Here is a 21,397-nt window from a genome sequence, read left to right on the forward strand (position 1 = left end):
GGAAAATCCTGCCTGTCCTTTCCAATATTTCTCGACTGTAAACAACTTACTTTTTGGTTTCTCTAAATGTAAATCTCAGTCGTTGTTTAAGATGAATCACAATGAAATGCATATGTTATTTCTTAAAATCATTGACTTAAATATGCAAAGCTGCTTTAAATTAGGATTTTTTCTTAATTAGTCATCTCATGCATCACCTATGCTATTTTGTCAAAACACTTTGGAAAAATTGCACAAGTCAAAACAAAAGTCTGTTCTCAGTAAACAATCCCAAATAAAAAATTTCAACTAATTAGGAGGGCTGATACTGCTAGTGGCTACTGACCCTTTTCACTCAGTATTTCGCTCTGACACACAGCTCTTTTGAAGAAAGAGATTCAGTATCCCTGTTGCTTGCCCTGCCTCACAAATACAAGCGGCTAAAGAAAGCATAAGCAAACAAACCTATGAGCCTGCACCAGTCCTGAAAATTAGACCTAGGAAACTGTACTTTCTGCACCTTACGTCTGATTGAGGTGAAAAAAACAGCAAGGCATAAATGGCCTCGTATGCAGAAACCCGCACTGTTTTTCACGTTTGTAACTAATAGGCAAAACGGGCAATCCCCTTAGTCAACAAGCGCTTACCTCTTTGTCTACCCTGGATGCTGCGAAGAGCCAAGATGTTCTGCTCGTCCGAGAGGAACTGCTTCATCTTATGAAATGGCTCCTTGCCTCTCACAGTCAGTTTATTCCATGGCTTTGGCCGGGCTAGGATCTCACTCACAGACCCTTGCGACAGTCCCAACACATAATGTCCAAATATCCGCTGTCCAATATTGTGCTTGATCAACTGCTCTTTCACCTGACGTGCAATTTCGGCCGTGTCTATCTCCTCGCCTTCAGAGATGCTCCCAGCACTTTCTGACTGGCTGGGAGACGGGGCCATGCCATTTACATCCGGACTTTGTTGTAATGGACTTTGGGAAGATATGGAGTTTGTGCTGTAAGGACCTGTTGAAAAAATCATGCTTGTGCTTCCTGCTTCCTGCATTGCCTTGGAGTAGAAGGACTGCATTAGCTGTCGCTGGAGGAGAGAGTTTAGTGCAAATTTTCCTGTGGAGGCCAGGGGTAAGCTGGGGCTTGCCAGGGATGAGCTGAAAAAGTCTTGACTTAAACCCGTTGGTGAGAACTGGTGTGTACCATTAGTATTGGAAGCCTGCTCCCCCACGTTGCGGAGCAACTGAGAAGGAGGGGAGGCCGGCAAGGTTGCAGGACGCTGACTCTCAGGCTGGTCTTTCCCTTTTCTCCTGGCTGACCCTACAAGGAAGGTCAAACATAATGCATTATGGGGGATTAAAGAGGGAAAAACCAAGATAAAAAATGCAAAGTTTGCCCCGCAAAGGGAAAAAAGTGCAGATTTACACGGGCCAATGAGGTGGCGGTGGGTCTTTTGTTTTGTTTTTTTGTTTTGTTTTTGTTTTGTTTTTGGTTTGTTTTGTTTCGTTTTTTAATAATTGAAATTTTAATAAGCCAAACAAGGCCCCCAAAACAAACAACATGCATTTCATGTTTGCACCTTTCTTGTATGTTGCAGCCTGGAGAATCCCCCTTACAAACATTAAAACTAGAACAATTACATGAAGTGCAGTCATACATTTAATATAAATTCAGTTACAGACAGCAAGTCTCTTTGATGTCTCTCATTCAAGACATTACTCATTGGACCTGACTGAACCCAAATGCAGCAAACATTTACATTTTGGAACAAACCAATTTGATTAAAGAAATCACCATTAGGTGGATGCACCAAGATCACTCAGTTTAAAGTCATAAACACTTCTGAATTCAGTAATCCCAGTGCCAGTGGCAACTTTTAACTTTCTTCCAGCTGCAAAAACCATAAGCATTAAAGTAACTGGAAATTCCATGACTTGCCATTTAAAAAATGTGCACACAAAATGTAAAAAGCCCACATTAGGAAAACTAAACGGCAAACACACTTCGCTAAAAAGAAAGTATTTTGTTTTTCCAAAACTGACCTGCTGGTAGTATATCTAAGTATATCAGACAGGAAGATTATTGTGTTCTACATGCAAACATTTTGCATAACATTGCGTGTGGGGGAAGAGACTTCTGGTGCCACGGATGAATTTGTTCCCAAAACAGAAGACAATCTCAAACGCTACCACTTGGTACATCTTGTAATGCCTCTCTTTTCTAACCTTTCAAGAGTCTCTGAGGTCTCCAAGTTTTATTTTTACTATCCAGTCTATAAAACAGCAGAAATCAAACCTTATTCAGTGTTCTTGTCGCCTCTTAGTCTTTCTGCCATGCATTAGCTCAGACTCTCATCTCTCATTCAACCCTCCCTCCCTCTACGAGATATCAAACAAACTGTAATAGCGGAAAATCGTGTCAACCTACCACTCAGGTCACTATTAGTGATACGCAGCGTGGCGTTCTCAGACTGCAATGAGCGGTTCTTCTCCAGCAGCAGCACCTCCAGGGGCTTAGATGCATCCTAAAGAAAATCAAAGTGGGAGGTTTGTTTCCAAAAGCATTAAGAGACTCACTCAGTCACTAAAAAGGATTTCAGAAGAGGGGAAAAAAGTGCTCATCTTTGCTACGAATGTGGTGGGGGAATTCATCATACATATATTTGGAGGACTCACTCAATGTTCCTCCACGAGCTATAGCACAGATACACTGTTTAATTTTCATTGTAAATCATTCATCAATTTTGCATTATTTTGAGATGTGTAATGGAACATTTTCTTAATCCTACTTATTTTAAAATGGTACTGGCATACTTTCAAGTTAAAAGCTGCAGACTTCTTTTAATCTGATTAAAACAGGAGTTAAGATTATATTATTTCTTCTACGTCAGCAGACCAAAGTTAAGCATTTCCTTGAAATGCTGTGTTTCAGTGTAAGCAGTTTGTTCAGTTCACATTTCAGAAGCAGGAATTTAATTCACAATCTTCGATCTTAAATGAGATTAACTTGCTGGAATATCAGAGATTTTTACTCCTCAGTACTCAGAGGTTTGTTTGTTTTCTTTTGTGAACGTTATATTCAAGGCTAACAAAGATTTAAAAATGCTAAAACCCTTGCTCAGTGTCCTATCAGTTCAGGAAACATGCACACTTCAGCACAGCTCTATACCAACGCTAGTATCTTTAAAAGACTCAACTTCACAACATTATGGTTATCCACTCAAACACCAGCTGAAACGTCGTTCTTTGTCCTTGACCACTTAAAAGAAATGAACAGGCAAAAAATGTTCAGTTCAGCTTTTCACACAGGAAAATCAGGAAGACAATGATCCGCCCATATATCTCAATATCTTATGGACATGTAGGAGCTCACGGTTTACAGATCAGCAGGAAATTGTCCATGCTTACACAAATGAATCGTAGCACAAAAATTCTGTTATTTAACTGAACTGCTGAAATAATTAAGAAAACAAAAGTAGATTCAGTACCTGCGCACCAGAGCTTTCAGATGGTGCAAACTCCATGGATTTCAATATACTGTGGAAGGTAGAAAAACAATTATTTTCTATTTCTTCTTTTCATAATAACTCTACTAATGAGCATTAACAGTATAATTTCCTACTCTCCGGCAACACTATAAGCGATACCTTAACAACTTTCCTTGCAGTAATGCAATCTGATAATGAATATAGAACAACTATTCAAACTCATTATTGGATAAGAAAATTTTCTCAAGCGTCATCTAAATCATTCCATATGCAATCCCACCAGGCCAGTTTAAAGCGTAAATTTAAAGGTTAATAAGGATATAACATTTTAAGCTGTCAGAGACGATATAAATTTATCTGTGAAGCTTGAAGGGAATAAAAAGTTGTAGCAAAGCAACAAAACAGGGGAATCACCATCACAGTTACAGTACTTTATATAATATACACCAGCTCACATATCAAGGAAAATATGCACAAATAATCTTCCCGACCAAGACACTACAGGCTAAAAGGCAGTTTTTCATTTTAATAACCTTCTAGCTCTACAGCAAAGGGAAGACACAATGGCACAGTATTTCTTGAGAAATATGACAGATCCAAATATTTATAAATACATTTAGAGAAGAATCTGATAGTCTCATTGTCAATATTTTATTTAAATAGTGAGTGGTCAAAGGACATCGCCCTTCAAAGTCTTCAAGTTAGTCTTGTATTCTCTGGTAAATGAGAATCTTACAGGAATCCAACCTTATTACTTTGCTTTATCTTACTATTTTTTTTAAAATAGGCCTGCTGCAGGCAGGATGTTAAATTCCTAAGACTGAAGCAATAAATGATTTCAGCTTCTCACTGTATAATGAAGACATTCATTTTTGTTGAAGAAAAATACATAAACAGACACAGTGTTTTAGAGCATTTTTCATATGTAAAGCACCAGGCACTTTGTGAGGCAGGGGAGAATAAGTTTAATTACGTAACAAACGTGGAAACTGAGTCATAAAAAGCAGAAGGCCAGTATTAACATGTATAAAATAGTTTGGGATGCTACTAGGAGTCAATCAGGAACCCAGCACTCATTAGCTGCCTCAGACCGCCTGGCGTCCAGCACCTCTATAAATCTGTCTGTGCATCAATCCAGAATTAGATGTACCATCAGCTGATACTCTGGAAATCACTCGTCTCAGTGACTCATTCAAGATCACAAAGTCACAGCAAATCCAAGAGAGAAAAAAAACAAGTCATCCTGAGGCAGAACCTCATCTGTTTTGCATCTGTGCATTACCCATTGCATACAGTGTTAATTCTGACAGGCATTCTTAGAAATATAATAATTAATAAACCCCACAAAATTCAGGGCATCAGTTTCATAATATAACCATTGGACGACTCTTCTCGCCAGCAGAAATCCCTGCAGAGGTAGCCTCCACATAATATGCAAGCACATAAAGTACCACTGCTGAGACTCCTCCGCTTTATGCAGGCACAACAGTTCACCTACATGCAGAAGTGCCTCTTTTCTGCCATTAATGGCAAAACTGTCGAGCAGAGCGATTACTTACTAATGGGTTTAGTTGTTAAAGACAGTGACATTACATTGACATCACAGGCATGTTTACCCAGGTTGCTAACCATTCCTGGGAGTAAGTGTTGCTTGGGACACCTACTGAGAGGCAGAGTTTTGTCCACCAGGACTCGAAAGTGTAGGGGAAGACAAATACACAGAGACCCATATAGGAAAAAACCCCAGGCACATAACAACTTAATTTTCACCCTCCCGTGGACTCTGCAGAACATGGACTTCTGAAAGGTTAGCAAAAAGTGAGGTACCTCCTCATGATGGTCAAATGAGGAGACCCATCTCAATTAAAGAAAGAACAGCCTGTAACAGCAATTTAGCATGTGGCAAACTTTCCATGGCAAATCGCAGGCGTTTTTATTTTATCATTGTAGTTGGGATCAGTAGTACACTTCCATAGCAAATCTCCCAGTAGCCCCCACTTACCACACTTGGGTTTGCCATGCAGAGCAGTCTTGGAGCATACGAACTGGGTTCCCCTCTGGACGAAAACTAAACCGACAGAAGTTGCGGACTCTCAGAGGAGTGCGCGTGCTGAGCTCTGACCACTCACATGCAGCCTACAGAACCACACTAAAACTAGTCTGAACTACAAACTAATCTTGAACATATTGGGTGTGAATATTGGGTTTTCAGCACCAACAGTTTGGCTTTAAAGATCTGTTCCTATTGTGCCCTACTACTTGCACGGGCTCTTCTACCAAATCTGTTCAGTTCCCACGGCTCACTGTCACCTGGGACCAAATGAGATCTTGAAACTTGCAGCAGTTGCTGTTTTCAGTGAGCTTGGAGCAGGCTGAACCCAAATTCAAACCTCTGCTGCAAACTTTGTGACCTTTACCTATTTAAAGTGGAGACATTCTTTGCTACCTGAAATAGCCTTCTAGCAATTTCACAGGTAATTTCCTATAGTCTTAAAACCCCAAATATATTAAAAAACAGGTTAATGGCATCTTGAATTGCCCTTGGAAGACCATTCAGTACAACAGGTTTGTTTTTCAAATCATGTGAAACTTAAACAACATGAAGTCCAGAATGACTCTCTAAATGAGGGAGGAAGATATTTCCCCTTTGGATTCCAGGAGAATCTTTGCCCATGAGATCTCGGCTAAATCTGCTGCTTATCAAGATCAGTTACCTGCTTTTTAGAAGAATGATCCTGTGACTCAAACCTGCACATCTGAGATGACTTGGAAGACCTTGTTCTAAAGCAAAATGTGCATTGAACAGTTCAAGATTCTCTTCCCACAACACCAGCTGCAAAGGCAGGAGGGTCTGCACTGCCATGTTCCTCAAGAGAGGATCGAAAAGACAACTGGAGCTCTCAGATCTCAAAGCCAGGTTTAAAACCCATTTGGAACAAAAACCAATCCAGAGAGCAAGGAATTCTTCTGGCTCAGTGCTCAATATGGACCCAATTAAGTTCCTCCAAGGATAAAAGTTGGCTACTGTTTACAATCCTTAATTCTATAATATCTCTAACGTCTTTGGGAAGGTTAAGGAAAATGGAGGTCTTAAGTTTCTTTACTGGTGATTCTGCCACTTTTGGATTGTACTAGAATCATAAGTCCCTTTGGAAGGACTTCATTTAGCAATGCATGTCTTAAACTTGCTACAAACTACTGTGAGAAAGCTACGATTGTTAGTCAGCAACAGTCAGCTAGGTGTTGCATTTACTGTGGCTTTAGGAAACATGCATCGCTGCTGGCTGTGCTGTAGTTGCTCTGGAATTAAATGGGTTTTGAAAATTACTCCTTTTCATTCAGAGTCTAGGAGCAGACAAACTAAACCACACAGATGTTCATGACTAAGATTTCATATGAATGGCAATATATGAAGGTGAGTATGCAATTCCTCCTGTTTGATTTTGTATAAGAATATGCTAAATTACACCTATACTGTAGCTTCAAGTAACCAGTTGCTTGTAAGACGGACCATGCACTGTCTGGTAAATAGGAAGGTGAGAGGAATTCACTTGTACTCCCTCCCTTCCTTCTCCTTTGACAGCGTGGAGCCATTCCGGAGATTTTTCAGACTCCATCCAAGAGTATCCTGAGTCACAAATGGAGCCTTGTAAAACTCTGCACAGCTGCCCCAGGAGGCCTTGACCCCCCACCAGCCAGCAGCACGGTGGAGAGACTCCAGAGCCCCATACGAGTGTGCTGGCTGGGCCTCCAAAGCCACCCTTCTTGGAAAGCCATATTCCCAGATGAGAAATGCTACCCACGAATCAGGAAATATAAAAGCAGGAACAAGAAACATCTGAATTTTCATAGATCCAGGAAAAATTTGTCAGTTCCTGCAATAAAGAGAGGTCCAAGAAGACGGGCAGAATTCTGCTTTCCCAAAATGCAGGGCCATATTAACACTACCGTAGCATAACTTCTCATGGACCTCCTGCCTGCTTTCCATCCATCCCTTCCCTCACATATGTTAGTCTTATTTAAAAAAAAAAAAGCAGTACTGCCAGGAACTCAGAGATCCAAATGAGTTTCATACCTAAAGTAAAGGCAATAAACCAGGCAGGATTTAAAACTCATTTGCTGTTTCAGTACGTTCACATACACACTCACAAAGTGAATTTGAAGGCTGTGGCCTAATTCACATACGCTACTTAAATACGAGGGCACAAACTGGCTGAAATCCAAAGCTGCATTTACTTAAGTCAGGAGAGAAAACAGACATATTTAGCTGTGCCACTAAAATGGATTAGCTTTTTTTTAAGACCGGTTAATATTCAGGTACAGTGACCAATTCAAAAAATGGATAACTCATTTTATTTTATTGCAAGTATATACCTACACCAGCGTGCAGTGCAGCTGGCAATGAACCAGGACTGCAGCCAGCGGGGCTTTAATCTAAGGGCACTGGGAGCTGGACAGTCACTGGCCTTGCAAAACCAACCTGCCTTTGCATATTCTCCAGTGACTTGTAAACAAAAGCACATGACTCCAGGCTCATCTGAAATGCCTCATTAAGGAAGGTAACATTGTTTCAGTCTTCTTAAAAGACACACAAAAATGCCAGAATGAGGAAAGAAAAGATGAAGTTATTTAAACCTTGATGCCAAACATATTTCTAGTCAAAAACCACCTCTTCCGAACCTGACAGCTTATCTTTTTATAGTTTAAAATGAGGCTCTTAAGTCTCTTAAGAAAACCTTGAACCAGAAAGAGACTGTTTGCGGCATTAGTTTAAAACCACAATATATTAGCAAAAATATACTGTGGAACAAGCATTAAAATGACAAGTGCTGGACAACGGCTGGCAGAAGCAGAGAAAGGGTATTATGGCCAAAGGCCCTGCATTCAATTCGTGGGTCCACATTAGAAAACCCTAACCAACAGTTTCATGTAAAGAGTTGTCAATCTAAAATACCAGAGATTTTCAAGCTTTTTCCCCTGGGTGGACCATAATTTTACAGCCTTTTCTTCATGGACACTGCCATTATTCACTATTGCAATATCCTGCTGCGACAAAAAAGGAGTGCTCTCAGATACAGCAGTTGCACTGGTTCTGGATGCAATTTCAGCCAAGACTCCTTATTTCCCTGTCTTTGTGGTTTTGACTGAATTCTTTATTGTTCCAAGAGCACAGATTTGTGGCTTTATTTAACAAGCATTATTAAACTAAAGTTTGTGAAAAAATTATGTAAGCATTTAACACTTACTTTAATTCTTTCTTAACCTCTTCATAATCAGCCTGTCCTTTCAGTTTTTCTTCCAGTTGCTTTAAAAGAAAGAACATGGATTTAATTATTGAGATTTTTTTTCTGCAGGCTTTCAAAATCATCTTTAAATTATTCCATATATACAGCAGTGCACAAGTGAGGGTTAATGACTCATACCTAATTTACATATATTAGAAAACAAACTATAACCAATTCAACATAAACACAATTATACCTCACTCTTTCTACAGAGTGCCAAGCATTAGAGAATTCAGGTCACAATTTGGCTGTTTGCAATGCTGCTATCACACATTCGATGAAGAGATTGGGTGGAAAAGGGCATTAAAAATGGGGCGGTTCAAATTTTTCTGAAACCAATAAATTGAGTAGATAAGAAGGATGTTCTGGCACATACTGTATTCTTAATATGACAGTTCTCGATAACCGTACCTACATGAAAAATAAAAAAATATCGAAGAAGTTGTTGTTGCCTGGAACGCCTTAGGCATGTAAGACTTCCACAATGCCTCATGCCCAAACAAAACAGCTGGACCAAGTCATTTTACAAGCGTGACTTATTGCAATAACTCATATGGTTACACACCGGAGACGAAGCATTGAGACCTGCTCAGCAGGGCTTTTTGCTCAGGTCTGCCTGACCTGGGGCGGTCTCAATGGCTTCTTCCGCAGCGTGAAGATGCCACAAACGTCGAAACAAACCTCCTAACGCAATCCAGAACGCAATGCCACACATTCGGAGCTTACCCCAAAGCCCCTGCTCCCCACAACAGTGCTCAGCACTACAGGATAAATGCGTCAGGAGCCTAAAACATAGTGATACATAATGGTTGCCGGTTACGTTGCATGGATAAGCTGCGGCTAGGTCTGCTTCACTTAAACGCTCAGTGGTAAAATTGGCACAGCATCCCCAAGGTCACAGAGCACAGAAGTAACACAAGGACACGCTGCCCTCAAAGAGAGGGCATCTACCTTGCAAAGGAGAGGAATACGAGACACAGAAAGAGAAAAATGGGTCCTTCTGTCTAGGAGAGGCTGTCTTCGGCGGAGGAACGAATTCAAGAAGATCCTACAGCTCCTCCCGGGCTGCGCGTTTGAATGCAGGTGGACGGGAGCGAAGGGCGAGTATGAACTGGGGTCATCTCAGCAACCCTGCTTAAAATCCCTGCCTCACCCTGAGTATCTATATTAAAAGGCAGTGAAAAAGTGGTCACCCACGTTATCGATATATGGCCCTTTTAAAGTTCCTGTTCCTGCTTTTTGATACCGCCACCCACAACCCCGAGGCGCTGCTGTCAAGAGGCGTCCTTCGGTTTGCCCTGCTGGCAATACCTAGGGGAGAGCCGCTTCGGCTAGCTGCTCAGCCAGCAGCCCTAACGAGCCACCTCCACCACCTACCACGGGTTTTAAATGTGGAGTTTGTACTCTATGGGACATTGATGATACGAACAGCCTCTTAAAAAGTTTTATGTCCTACCGTACCTAGAAATCAGTAACTTGTGCAGTTATTCTAATTGTGTTAAAAAAAATAATACCTATCGGAGCTAAAACAAATTTCTTCATCTGGCAAAACACAGGGCAAGCATTAGTGAATTCTTCTGACATCTCCTGCCTTACCAAAAGGAAGACACAGGAATTATAGGAAGTATTGGCTTTGCTTTTATATGGCAGGCATGGCACTACAGGGGTTTTAGCCTTGCTGAGAGATCCCATGCCGATGGAACTAGGAAAATCCTACAGAAATATCACAGCTGTTTCGATGAGCTCCAATGCAGGACGAGATCTCGTTATGCAAACCTAATATGTAATTGCCTGGTCCAAGAGCATCACTTTGGTTCTGGAAATTTTTCTGCAGGGCCAGCAGATGCCACAAGTTCAAGCCGCTTTTCGAGCTACAGCTTGATGCCGAACAAAACACTGCGAGCATAACGTGGACTGCAGAGAGACAGCGTGGTACCGCAGCCCGGGCTCACGAAGCCCGGAGAGGTATCCTTCAAATGAAAGCAGTGAGCCCGGGAGCCCCGGGGGGATTCAGCATCAGGACTGACGGCCTTAAACCTTGCCGCGGTGAGGGAGGGCAGTGCAGGACTCCACACGGCATCTTGCCGCTGCCCTTGGCCAGGCCGCTCTGGCCAGCTGTAACAGCTTCCTGCTGCTTTTTGCTCTTCTAAAGCAAAGATGCGCTACAAGCCGTCTTTCCCTCAATACTGCAACTCATGTGACAGCACAGCATCTCTGGGTCTACAGCAGAATAGCTACCACAGGAGGGATAACTGGCTATTTATTTTTATACTGAGGACCAGTGCAATAGAGCGAATTAAAAAATATGTATATACACCTTGTTTTAATGTATTAGTTACTTATGCAAAAATATGTTAATAAGAAAGCCTTTTGTAGGGACAGATATAAAATACAGAAAAACAAATGATTCTCATTTCTGAGTCATATAAATTAAATGTAATTCTATATAGGTATATGCTATGCCCTGTTTTCAGAAAATTTTAGCTACAAAAAACACAGTTTAAAAAAAGGAAGATATTGATGGAATGAAGCTGCTTCAGAGTCTCAGGATACAAGATCACTTTTATGCTGTTATAACAGTATGGCAACCTGCAATATTTCACTTTGAACAGTATTAAAAAAAAACAACAAACAAACATCCATCATTCCCAAGTAGCTAATATAGAGATTGTTGCCATGGAAAATCTGCACCTTAACGTATATTCTGAATAAACAACCCAAACTAACATCTGAGAATGCAGAGTCTGTACATAAGCAGACCATTTAGGCCCTTGGCATCTTCCCAGTCAATGACTGTTTTAAAATGTATTAGTATGGTAATTGTCTCAAAGAACCCTGTAAAACGCACAAAACATAGTAAAACAAAAGTTCAAGCTGTGAGACAATCTGGAGGAACTAATCTCTTGCACTAAATATCAAACTGGTTAATTCAGACAAAACAAAGTGTATTCGAGTGTCCTCCAACACACAAAAACGCACAGAGGCAGGGGACGGAAGGAACGGACCGCTGGTATTTCTACACACTGAATTTGGAAATATCCCATGCTAAGGAATCATCTTGCATTCACTGTACTAATGAACCCAGGAACAACAATCTTGGAGCATGCATGGACTGGGCCCCCTCTTAAGTTATTTTAAAAAAAACAAATAATCATTACCCTATTAATAAATAATTAAAGTGCCTTTCCTTAGTTAAAACAGCATGGGCTGTATCAAAAGGCTTAATACATTAAAAAACTCAGTTGGAATAACATTTTAGTTTAGTTCTCAGTGATAAACCAAAAAGCCCATAAAAATTAAAAGTGTCTTATTCAATTAACCAAGGTCATTCGATTTTAGTACATCTTGGCTAACTAGCACTAGCAGGAAAGCTCTAACTTCCAGCAACAAAGGGTTAATATAATTACAATTAGAAAAGTCTTGTTACTAGAGGACATGTTTTGATTATTAGATCAGATGAAAATAAAGAAGCAATAATTTTTAAAGTATTTCTGTATTGTTTCATTAAGTCATAGAGTATTAAAGAATTCCCCCAAGATATGGTCTGAGAACATTGCTTTAATCTGTGAAACTGTGATTCGTTTTTTGTGGAGGCAACCATTACAATCTTAGTTATTTTGGAAGCAATTCCTCTATAATCAAGCATGAGGTCGACACATCATCACTGAGATTTGGTTTTTTGTACAACATATCTCAGGCACAGGTTTTCCCAGCACTCTGGGGAAAAAATATATATTTTAAGTATTTTTTATAGTGCAGCAAATAAGGTGAAACAGGGTTGAAATGACTAAAATTTTTATCAATAGAGTCACTGCATCAGACCCTATCAACAGGAACCTAAATACAGAGCATTAGCCGGACAAGCCTATGAGAAAATGGAAGGAGATTACTGAAATGAAAATCAAAGACTTGCTCTGTCATTTCTATGATCCTACTCCCTTTGAAGTTAATGGCTAAACTAATACTGACCTCAACAGGAACATGCTTTATTCCAAGAAAATCTGTCAAGTGCAAGGACTCAAGATAATTTCTATCAGGCTCTATGGAAAAAGAAAAGAAAAGAAAAGAAAAACCCCAAACAAATAAACCATAACGTGGGTGTAGCCAGCAAAATCTGTCCCTGCAAACGAGGCCAGCTCCTTTCTCCCTCATTAAGAGTGGTGCACACATGGTGACAGATGGGCAGAGACTGATACCATCAATATGGGAACCTAATAGATTTTCTTTGCTCTGCTGAATTTTCATGAAAAATCCACAAGGTTGTCTTAAAACGTGCAAAAAGCATACTGAATGCAACACTTCGCATTTCATCCCTAGCAGACATTTGTCCACATAAAGCATACTACAACAGAGCAAAACGAGCATCCTCTAGAAGATGTCAGAATCGGAACAATTTGTAAGGGTTTCGGCTGAACGTTAAATCATTCCGATAGAGAAGAGCTACCCACGCCACAGTTAGCTACGGGGGTACTACCACTCTCCTGCTTTCAAAAACTCTCTATAAAATAAAAAAAAAGTCTATGTGATTATAAAAACCTAAAAACCTGTGAAGCCTTTAATGGAATAGATAAATTTATTGTGTTTGCTGTGTGAAGCTCGTAGATGGTAGAACAACGAAGGAGACAGGAGTTACAGGAAACAGACTCAGAACAGAGGTCAGGAAGCATTTCTCAGGCTTACCGAGAGATCAGAAATGTGGGGAAGAGCGCACAAGGAAGGTAAAGCCAAAGGTAAAGGGGTCACTCGTGAAGCAGTTAGATGTTTCTGCTCCTGTGGTTTTAGGGATGTGCCACTGGTATGCAAATGAGCACGGGACTGGACCGCTAATTACCAGTGGGAATGACTGCAGCAAATAAACAGCTGAAAAAAAATTCTTATTACGGCTAAAAAGCCTTCCTTCTGTGTCTTAATTTTACTTGCTTCCATGTACTAAACGATCCACTTCGCTCTTCCAATGGAAGGAGAACTGGAGGGGCTAGCGGGTAACTTCAAAGATAGACTACAGCACAGTAAGCGTCCCTGGCAAGTCAGCAACACCAAACACTGGAATGAGAATTAAGTTTTAAAACCCAAACAGGATTTTCTGTGCCTTTTCCAGTTCAGCCACTTCACTACATATCCATGGTAAATATGTTTTGATTTTTGTTGCTGGCTTTAATTCTAATGGTGGCCACTTTCTGCAAAAACAAATTTCAAAACAATGAGAGCTAGAAAAAGGTAAATTACATTTCAGCAAAACTGTGATCAATTAGACTAAAACGTCCCAGAAACTGGAATTCAACAGCATTCTGAAGAAGTAAATAGCTTTTATGGTGCCTCTCAGAACCACAGAAAGCTTATATTAGTAAAACCCAATATTGGTATGTCAGTCATCTGCTTGAAAAACTGCTGAGCCCAGAGCTGCTCCTTACTTTGAGTGTGCTGTTCTTGGCAGTCAGCTGCTGCTCCAGCTGCGAGATTTGGCTGCTGGAGTTCTCCCGCAGTTTGGTGAGGCTGCCCTGGAGTCTCTGGACGTCTTCTACGAGCTGGGCAATTTCCCGCTCCTTCGCAGCCAGTTCTACTTCCAAGCTGGACCGTGTTAGCACCTCGATGGCCTGCTCCTGATGTGAAAAAAATTTAATATCATAAATAAAGGCAACAAGCTTGAAGGAGGGGCGGTTAAGTATGGACCAAGCACAGCATCAGAGACAGAAACCATTTCTAAATCCGGGACTCTCGGGATTCACTGTGTGGACCTGGAAAATCAACCTCTTTACTCCCCAGGATCACTCTTCGGTAAAATGGGGATAAGGGAGGGAATAAATTTCCCTAATTTGTAAGCGTACTGGGAAGGTGCAGTAGCGACAGTCAAAGGGCTCTATTTAGCCCTATTCATTATTAATGGTCCAAGTGCTTTGACAACTATGAAAATCTGTGCTTACAAAATATTAATCAGATAAAATATTCTGAATTAATAGAGCAGAATTTCTTAATCATGAACTGCAGAGACATGTGCCTTTGGCTCTTCATATGTATGCCACTTATTTTAGGCAAAATCATCAAAAATTGCCCCAAACTGCTACAATGAACTTGCTCCTTGCATGAAAATTGTTCACTGTTACGTTATTGCTAGCAACTAAAGCATCTCCTCCACCGGGAAGGGGGCACACGTGACAACTGTAAGACAAGGGCATTCTCCCCAAGGTCTCCACTTTTCAAAATTTCCTTCCCTAAATCAGGATCTTTCTTCTACTAATTTCCATAGAAAAGGCTGTGAAATCTGTCCTCAAGACTGAAACACCCCCACTATACTGACTTTCCAGCAGGGCATGAAATAAGGGGGGACAGAAATGGGAAGAAGAAGGTAGATCTGTTCAGAAAAGATAATACACACTAATTGTACCACCTCCTTTGTCTGCTTTTCGTACTAAGAGATCAATAGCTATAACGCAGCGGAGGATTCTGAACCTCTCTTTCGTGAAGAGCGTAATGAAATCCTTGCGTGGATCTGGGGAGCACCAGGAAGCCCAAATAATTAACACACATTCCATCTAAGACCCTAAAAAGCATCTTACAGAGGTTAACGGCTCTTCCTCGCAAAACACCAGTGAAGTAGGAAAGAAGCCATTTACCAAGAGAGAGGCGCCGATAGCAAGCATTATACCAAAGATGCTATGGCAAAAGAGCTGAAAATTTAACCCACTGAGGCTGTCACCCAAGCACTTTCTTTGCAATTCAAGATGACATTGCAGCAGACTGAAACACAGTACATACCCTCTTTTCTGGAGAATACAGGCACAACTAAACACCTTTTCCCTATCTTCTAAACACTTAGCTTGATTCTCAGTGACTACACACCATTGTGCCTCACAGAAAACTGCATGTACGAACAGCAGTTAACAACGCTCTCCTATTACCCTGAATTATACTTTTAACTTGAAAAAAACCTCTAATTTGCTTGCATGAAACATCACAAGTTGTATAATCATCTGCTGCTTATGCCTATTGAGAATAGAACATAGAGTCTGAAATAAGATAGATAATGATCATTTTCATCCTGCAGTAGTTGTCATATTAAATATAAATGAAGTGCAGAAGTACTATTAAATACAAGAAAGACCTAATGTTAAAATAATGATAAGACTAGGACACAAAATAGGAAGAGGCAGGTAATTCAGAGTTACAAGTGATATTCAGGCTTTTTATTATTATTTTTTTTTTTCTTTACAGCCTGTGTCTGTATCTTTTGACTTCTCTGAGAAAACACTGGGTCATATTAAAGGCAGACGGAAAAGATCTGGAGGACTTATGGTTTGTGACTCATTCTCTGCAAATATATTTTAAAGGCAACTGTGTGTCTTTCTGATACCAGTGTCAAGACTGTATGTGGCTCACAGGAAAAAGCAACCTAAGGAGCATGATTTCTTTTGTTGGTTACATTCGCTGCTTAGAAGTAGACCACGTTTCATTTAATTGCATATTTACATTTAAATACTCCTATTTCTCCTTTGGCAAACAAAAATCAACATAATCTGTCTGCTCATCTGTGATACCTGCTAACCCAGGACCAGCTGGAGTCCCGCAGCAGCACTCTGCGCCGGAAAGGCCCCATCGGCCGAGAGGCAGCGCTACCCACCTCCCCAAACGCAGGTATCCGCTTCATTTAGAAACCTTTAGAAGAAGGCAACAACCAAGCAAACCTTTCAGAGGGAAGGGTATCTTCCCAGTTCTCCGAGTCTCTTCTATTAGATTTATTGCTGTATTTCGCAGGATAGAATTATTCAGGGAAAAACAGAATGACAGAGAATTTCCTCTCCAATTTCCCCCAAAGCCATATGCTAAGAACATGTGCTAGCAATGGGCACAGGCTAAGGCTCTTTGGGGGAGGTCGGCTGAAGCCCCTTGGCCCAAAGCTTCAGGCCTCCACACCGCGCTCGAGGCCGGCACTGGCTAATAGCCGCTCAAGGCACGCTTTGTGATATGGTATTGCTTTTATTTCTCCTCTGTTGAAGCTCCTAGCGATCCAAAATAATTTCTGAGAGTTGTTGCTATCTGCCTGGACTCTGGTAGCTGAAGACGACTACGGACCATCATGGTCACCAAGGCGCAGAGCGATTTCTGTCCCTTCAGTGGTCTTTCGCAGCATCTGACCGCCTTCGGATGTTTAACAAAATTGCAACGCTGAGCTGCCCAATTCCAATTCAGTTTAAAGTATTGTTCCAAACTGCTCTTTTTATAGCTGTGAGCATAAATTGAAAGAGCCGTACTGCAGGATTGTCAGAAACCTGTAAGAGTCAGTAAATATTTTCTCTCACCACATCAGGTGCCTTCTGGATCTGCGTAGCGAGTTGGAGAGATTTGTTGGCTGACGAGAGCTGCTCCCTTAAGGTCTCTGCCTCTCTCTGAGCCACCTCTGCCCTCTGAAGGAAATGAAAAGGGGTGAAAAGAGAAAGTACATTCAGTTTAACAACTGACAATTATTACAAGAACATTCATCAATTCATGCCTGACTGAATATAATTGATTTTCCTAAACACTCAACCTAATAAATGTTAGAAAAAAAACATAGAATGTGATGGATTTTTATTTTAAACAGTACAAGGAAGAAATAATTGAGCGATTATGACAGTAATTTAACGCCAGGAGCAAGGAATCCCCTGCTGATACTAATGCTGCGGCCCACTGAATTTCCCAGACTGAATAAATACAAGTGGAAATGGAGTCTTTTTATTCAATTTCTTTCCATTCTCATAGACCAAGCAGATTTTATTGCAAGGTTCCTCATGGGAATAATTCTCAGGGGTAAATGCTGAATTAAAAGATATTCTGACCATTCTCTCTAACACACATACAATGTTGCGGATTGTCTTTCTTCAGTAATTATTTCCCAAAACATGAATTGGTAGATTCTGTTCTTTCAGCAGGTCTATTTATTCAGCAATATTTAACCCTACACTGAAAATTTTGCACAGATCAGTTACCAGCTGCTGAGGATTTATGCAGTAGCTGATCAGTCCGTGACTTGGCTACTAGACAAAATTGCCGGACAAATATTGAATGATAATAGAAAGGGGGAAGGCAGAATTCTGCGGAAAGATTTTCCATGCAGGAGCTTGGGTGGAGACAGGTGGATCGGTAACTTCAGGCAATAAATAGCAGCTAAGTCTTTTCCATCACTGCATATTAGTTTTCATTAGGAAAAGTGGAACAAAACCTGGTTATTTTTACAGTATATACTCCTTACGGCCTAGAGTTTTTTCTGTAAACACATTGTTTACCTCCTGGAGTAATCACTACTTTTCACCTGAGCTGCTCCATGCAGGCCACGCTCCACTTTCGGCAGAAAACAGCTAAAAATCATCTTCTATCTCCACTTCAAAGACACGCCAACTCTTCCAAACCCATGAGCTGCCACCCACCAAGGCCAAAACTTCTATTCACTACCTCCTACCCTTTACACTGACATTTTCCTTCCTTTATTGGATAATAAATTCACACTTCCATCTTTAAGCCACCCAAACTCCCATATTTGTGTGTGCCAAACTCCTCTCTTTTTCAGTGAATATGAAAACCTATATCCCTTTTTGTGTGCATGGTCTCTGACTTATGCACTAGTCAAGCAGAGACTCTGCCTGCATGTTTAATCAATCAGTAAACTAAAGGCAATCAAATCCTAAATACATCATCTGCGCTATTTGCTCACAACATTATATTAAGTGATTTTGCAGAGGTTCTACAGCAGTAATTAAAATGTAATTGTAAAAAGTAGAGTAACAGGGCTCTAATAACGAGAACGCAGGACACAACCTACTGTGTGCAGGAACAAATGGCAGCAACATTAAAAAGGCAGACCAGAAAAGGAGAAAGTTGCTGTTTTTGTGGCTGGATAATATTAGGATAAAAAAACTAAGCTAACATTTCAGACTGAGATAAATTATTTCCTCTCATTTTATTCAATGCGTATGTGAATATATTGATCTAATAACTGCTAAGGAACTACTGCAAAGCAGGACAAGTTACTACACTGCGGTACTTGCTCTTGCATCTCGTGTTGTATAAGTAATGGCTTTTGCAGCCTTAAGCGATTCTGCTGATGGCTTCCATTCACAGCGGCATTGTTTTGAGAATCTATGCAGTTTGCATGCACGGAAACCACAGAGGATATTTCTAATAGATGTTACATCTGCATATACAGTAAGCTGTCAGCTGCCCTTTCTGCATAGTCTCCCCAGCCAATTTAGAACACCTGTTGCAATCCTGTGAATAATATTCAGCAAGATTTCATGGTACGCGTTGTTAAAAATAAATCAGCAGAAACCTCGGACAATTCTATTTGGAAAATATTGGTCAATTTTTCTTTTTTTCCCCAGAACGTAAGCTTTCCAGAGCCAGAATTATATAAGTCTTCAGCGTCTTATGGATGTCTTCAGTGAATGTCTTTGGTGTACAGAAAGCACTTTCAGGCACTATTGCAATATAAATTATAAATTACACACAAAACCTGTTAAAAGAATGTTACAGTTTCAAAACTGTGCACTTAAAAGTTTTGAAAAGCCAAGCCCAGCCCTGGCTGTATGTTCAGTCATCCCCTCGTGCACACTGCTTTACGAGGCAGAGTCTTGAACTGCATAACAACACGCCGTTTTCTTTTTTCCAGTGAAACTCCTACTCCGTTCAACTCACCGGACAAGTATTTCTCAGAGAATGAATATTGTGTTTTATCCTCCTTGTTCAGCGTGTGACCTCCACAGCTTACGTACTGCAGCCTAAGCCCGTCCTCCTCTGACGACAGAATTAATCACTTCCCGGGCTTTGCTTTGCTTTCCACCCTGCCGGTGTCCGAGCGCTTCGTCGCCATTAATGAGCGCATTGCCACAAAACCCCGGGGAGGTAACGGCAGGGAATAGCACCACCAGGCCCGAGGGACGTGGAGGAGAGGCTCTGCTTGGAGAACCCCTCTAACACCCTGCTCCTGCCTCTCTTACCTCTCCCTGGGCTTGTCCCTGCATGCAACCGTTCTGGCTGCCAGCCTAGCGGCACTGCGCTTTCCCGCGAGCTTCGTAGCCGCTGACTTTTGGAGCAGCCTAACGATACCCACCAACCACCAGAGTGTGTCTTACCCTGATGATTTCCTCCTTCCTCTTTTGCTGCACTGGATGCTCTCAAAATCTCCTCAACCTGGTCCCTGCCCACCCTCGCTGCTACTTTCCACGCTCCAGCTCCCCACTCGGGACCTGGTTTCTCGGCTTTCACGTGGCCGTTGCCCCGTTTTGCCCTCCTCAGCCAGGGTACGCAGAGGAACGTCCCCTGCTCCAGCGCTCCATGTCAGAATGGCTCTGGCTGATTGCAACAGAGAGCGAAAACCCCAGCTCGCTCCCGTTCGCCCGGGCAGCGCCCCGGCAGCCTGCAGCGTGCTTCGGACAGGCGCCGACATCAAAGCGGACAAATTCAAACCAGATTCTCTGGAGCTTCTGTGAACTTAAGATTTTTTCAGATGCTTCTTTGCTGGCCAAACTTGGGGCTTTTTTGCTACTTGAAGCAACAGAAGATACAACCCTGAGAAAAAGGCAAATCCTCCCTCATCAAGCACCAAGGCCCTGCTCTTCACTACAGGTACCGCAGGCTTCTCACCCAAACGGCGACAACAGCTCTTAACACGTGGGAAAAACTAGATTTTTTTCCCCCCTAATCTTGTTCTTACAAATGGTTGAACAATTTTTCCTGAAATAAAAAAAGAGTATGCAGCCAGACAGCCAATATGGAAAATAGCTAAAATCTAGCAAACTCACACAACTTGGAGCCACTGGAAAGTTCAAACGACCTTCACTTTGCATGACCCTATCTGCTTTACTTAAGAAATACGTATTTCATACTAGAGTTGCCTTTGACCGTTCAGTGCTAAAACATTTGGTTTCTTATTTCTGAACCTCCTACGAACTGTCTAGAAAGACAGTGATGACCATTGATAGTCACACTGCTAGCGTTGGTAAAGATCACTCAAAGTCTCCATTAACGCCCAACAACGCTATCGTACCTCGGTCAGACAATTCCTCTTACTTTCTATAGCGCCGATAAACCAGCATAGAATTCCCTCCCTGCTAAAATAAATATTCCAAAATACTTCAATTCTCCTTAATATCATATGTAAATATTACACTCTTAATAGTGAAGCCAGTAGGTCGTGATCATAATGTTGCCATGTGCTTACCAATTAAAAAAAAAAAAAGGAAAAGCCTTACACAATAGATCCAGTATAAATTATTCTCATTGTTTCCTGACAAGATAATGAATAATGTGAACCGAGTGCTCTTCTACTTACAGTAAAATGTTAATTTGATCAAAGACCAGCGGTGTGAATAGAAAAATGAGAGGCTTACAAGCAAAATGTAAGACCTTTCCCTTAAAGTTCCATAAGCCAAACTATACTTTCTTATTACATGCTAACTACAGTGCACTATACACGGCAAAATCTTACTACAGGGTATATTAGTGTATATTATCACAAGTAAGTTTTTTTTGAAATTAATGAGCCCAATTATGGCAGTAATTACAACGCTTGGGTGTTAAGCACTTACAGTTCACACTCCCTTATTTGTAAGGCTACTGCACAAGCTATGCTTTTCAGAGTATAAGATCTATTAAAGCACACTGGTTCTATGTGCTCTAAA

At 41.1% G+C, this 21,397-nt stretch overlaps 1 protein-coding gene across 1 annotated transcript in view; it reads right to left on the bottom strand.

The window, feature by feature from the left end:
* The window catches only part of CUX1 (cut like homeobox 1), a gene marked incomplete at its 5' end in the record, with an annotated part of 245,024 nt that overhangs the window by 41,966 nt on the left and 181,661 nt on the right, over positions 1-21,397 (bottom strand). The window contains 6 exons of the mRNA XM_026063632.1: positions 627-1,298; positions 2,406-2,502; positions 3,466-3,514; positions 8,712-8,770; positions 14,162-14,350; positions 17,045-17,149. Coding sequence (XP_025919417.1) covers positions 627-1,298; positions 2,406-2,502; positions 3,466-3,514; positions 8,712-8,770; positions 14,162-14,350; positions 17,045-17,149 — 1,171 coding nt within the window. The remainder of the gene's footprint in view (positions 1-626; positions 1,299-2,405; positions 2,503-3,465; positions 3,515-8,711; positions 8,771-14,161; positions 14,351-17,044; positions 17,150-21,397) is intronic.

Source organism: Apteryx rowi, unplaced genomic scaffold (genome assembly GCF_003343035.1).
Source record: "Apteryx rowi isolate R43461 unplaced genomic scaffold, aptRow1 scaffold_20, whole genome shotgun sequence".
Taxonomy (NCBI): domain Eukaryota; kingdom Metazoa; phylum Chordata; class Aves; order Apterygiformes; family Apterygidae; genus Apteryx; species Apteryx rowi.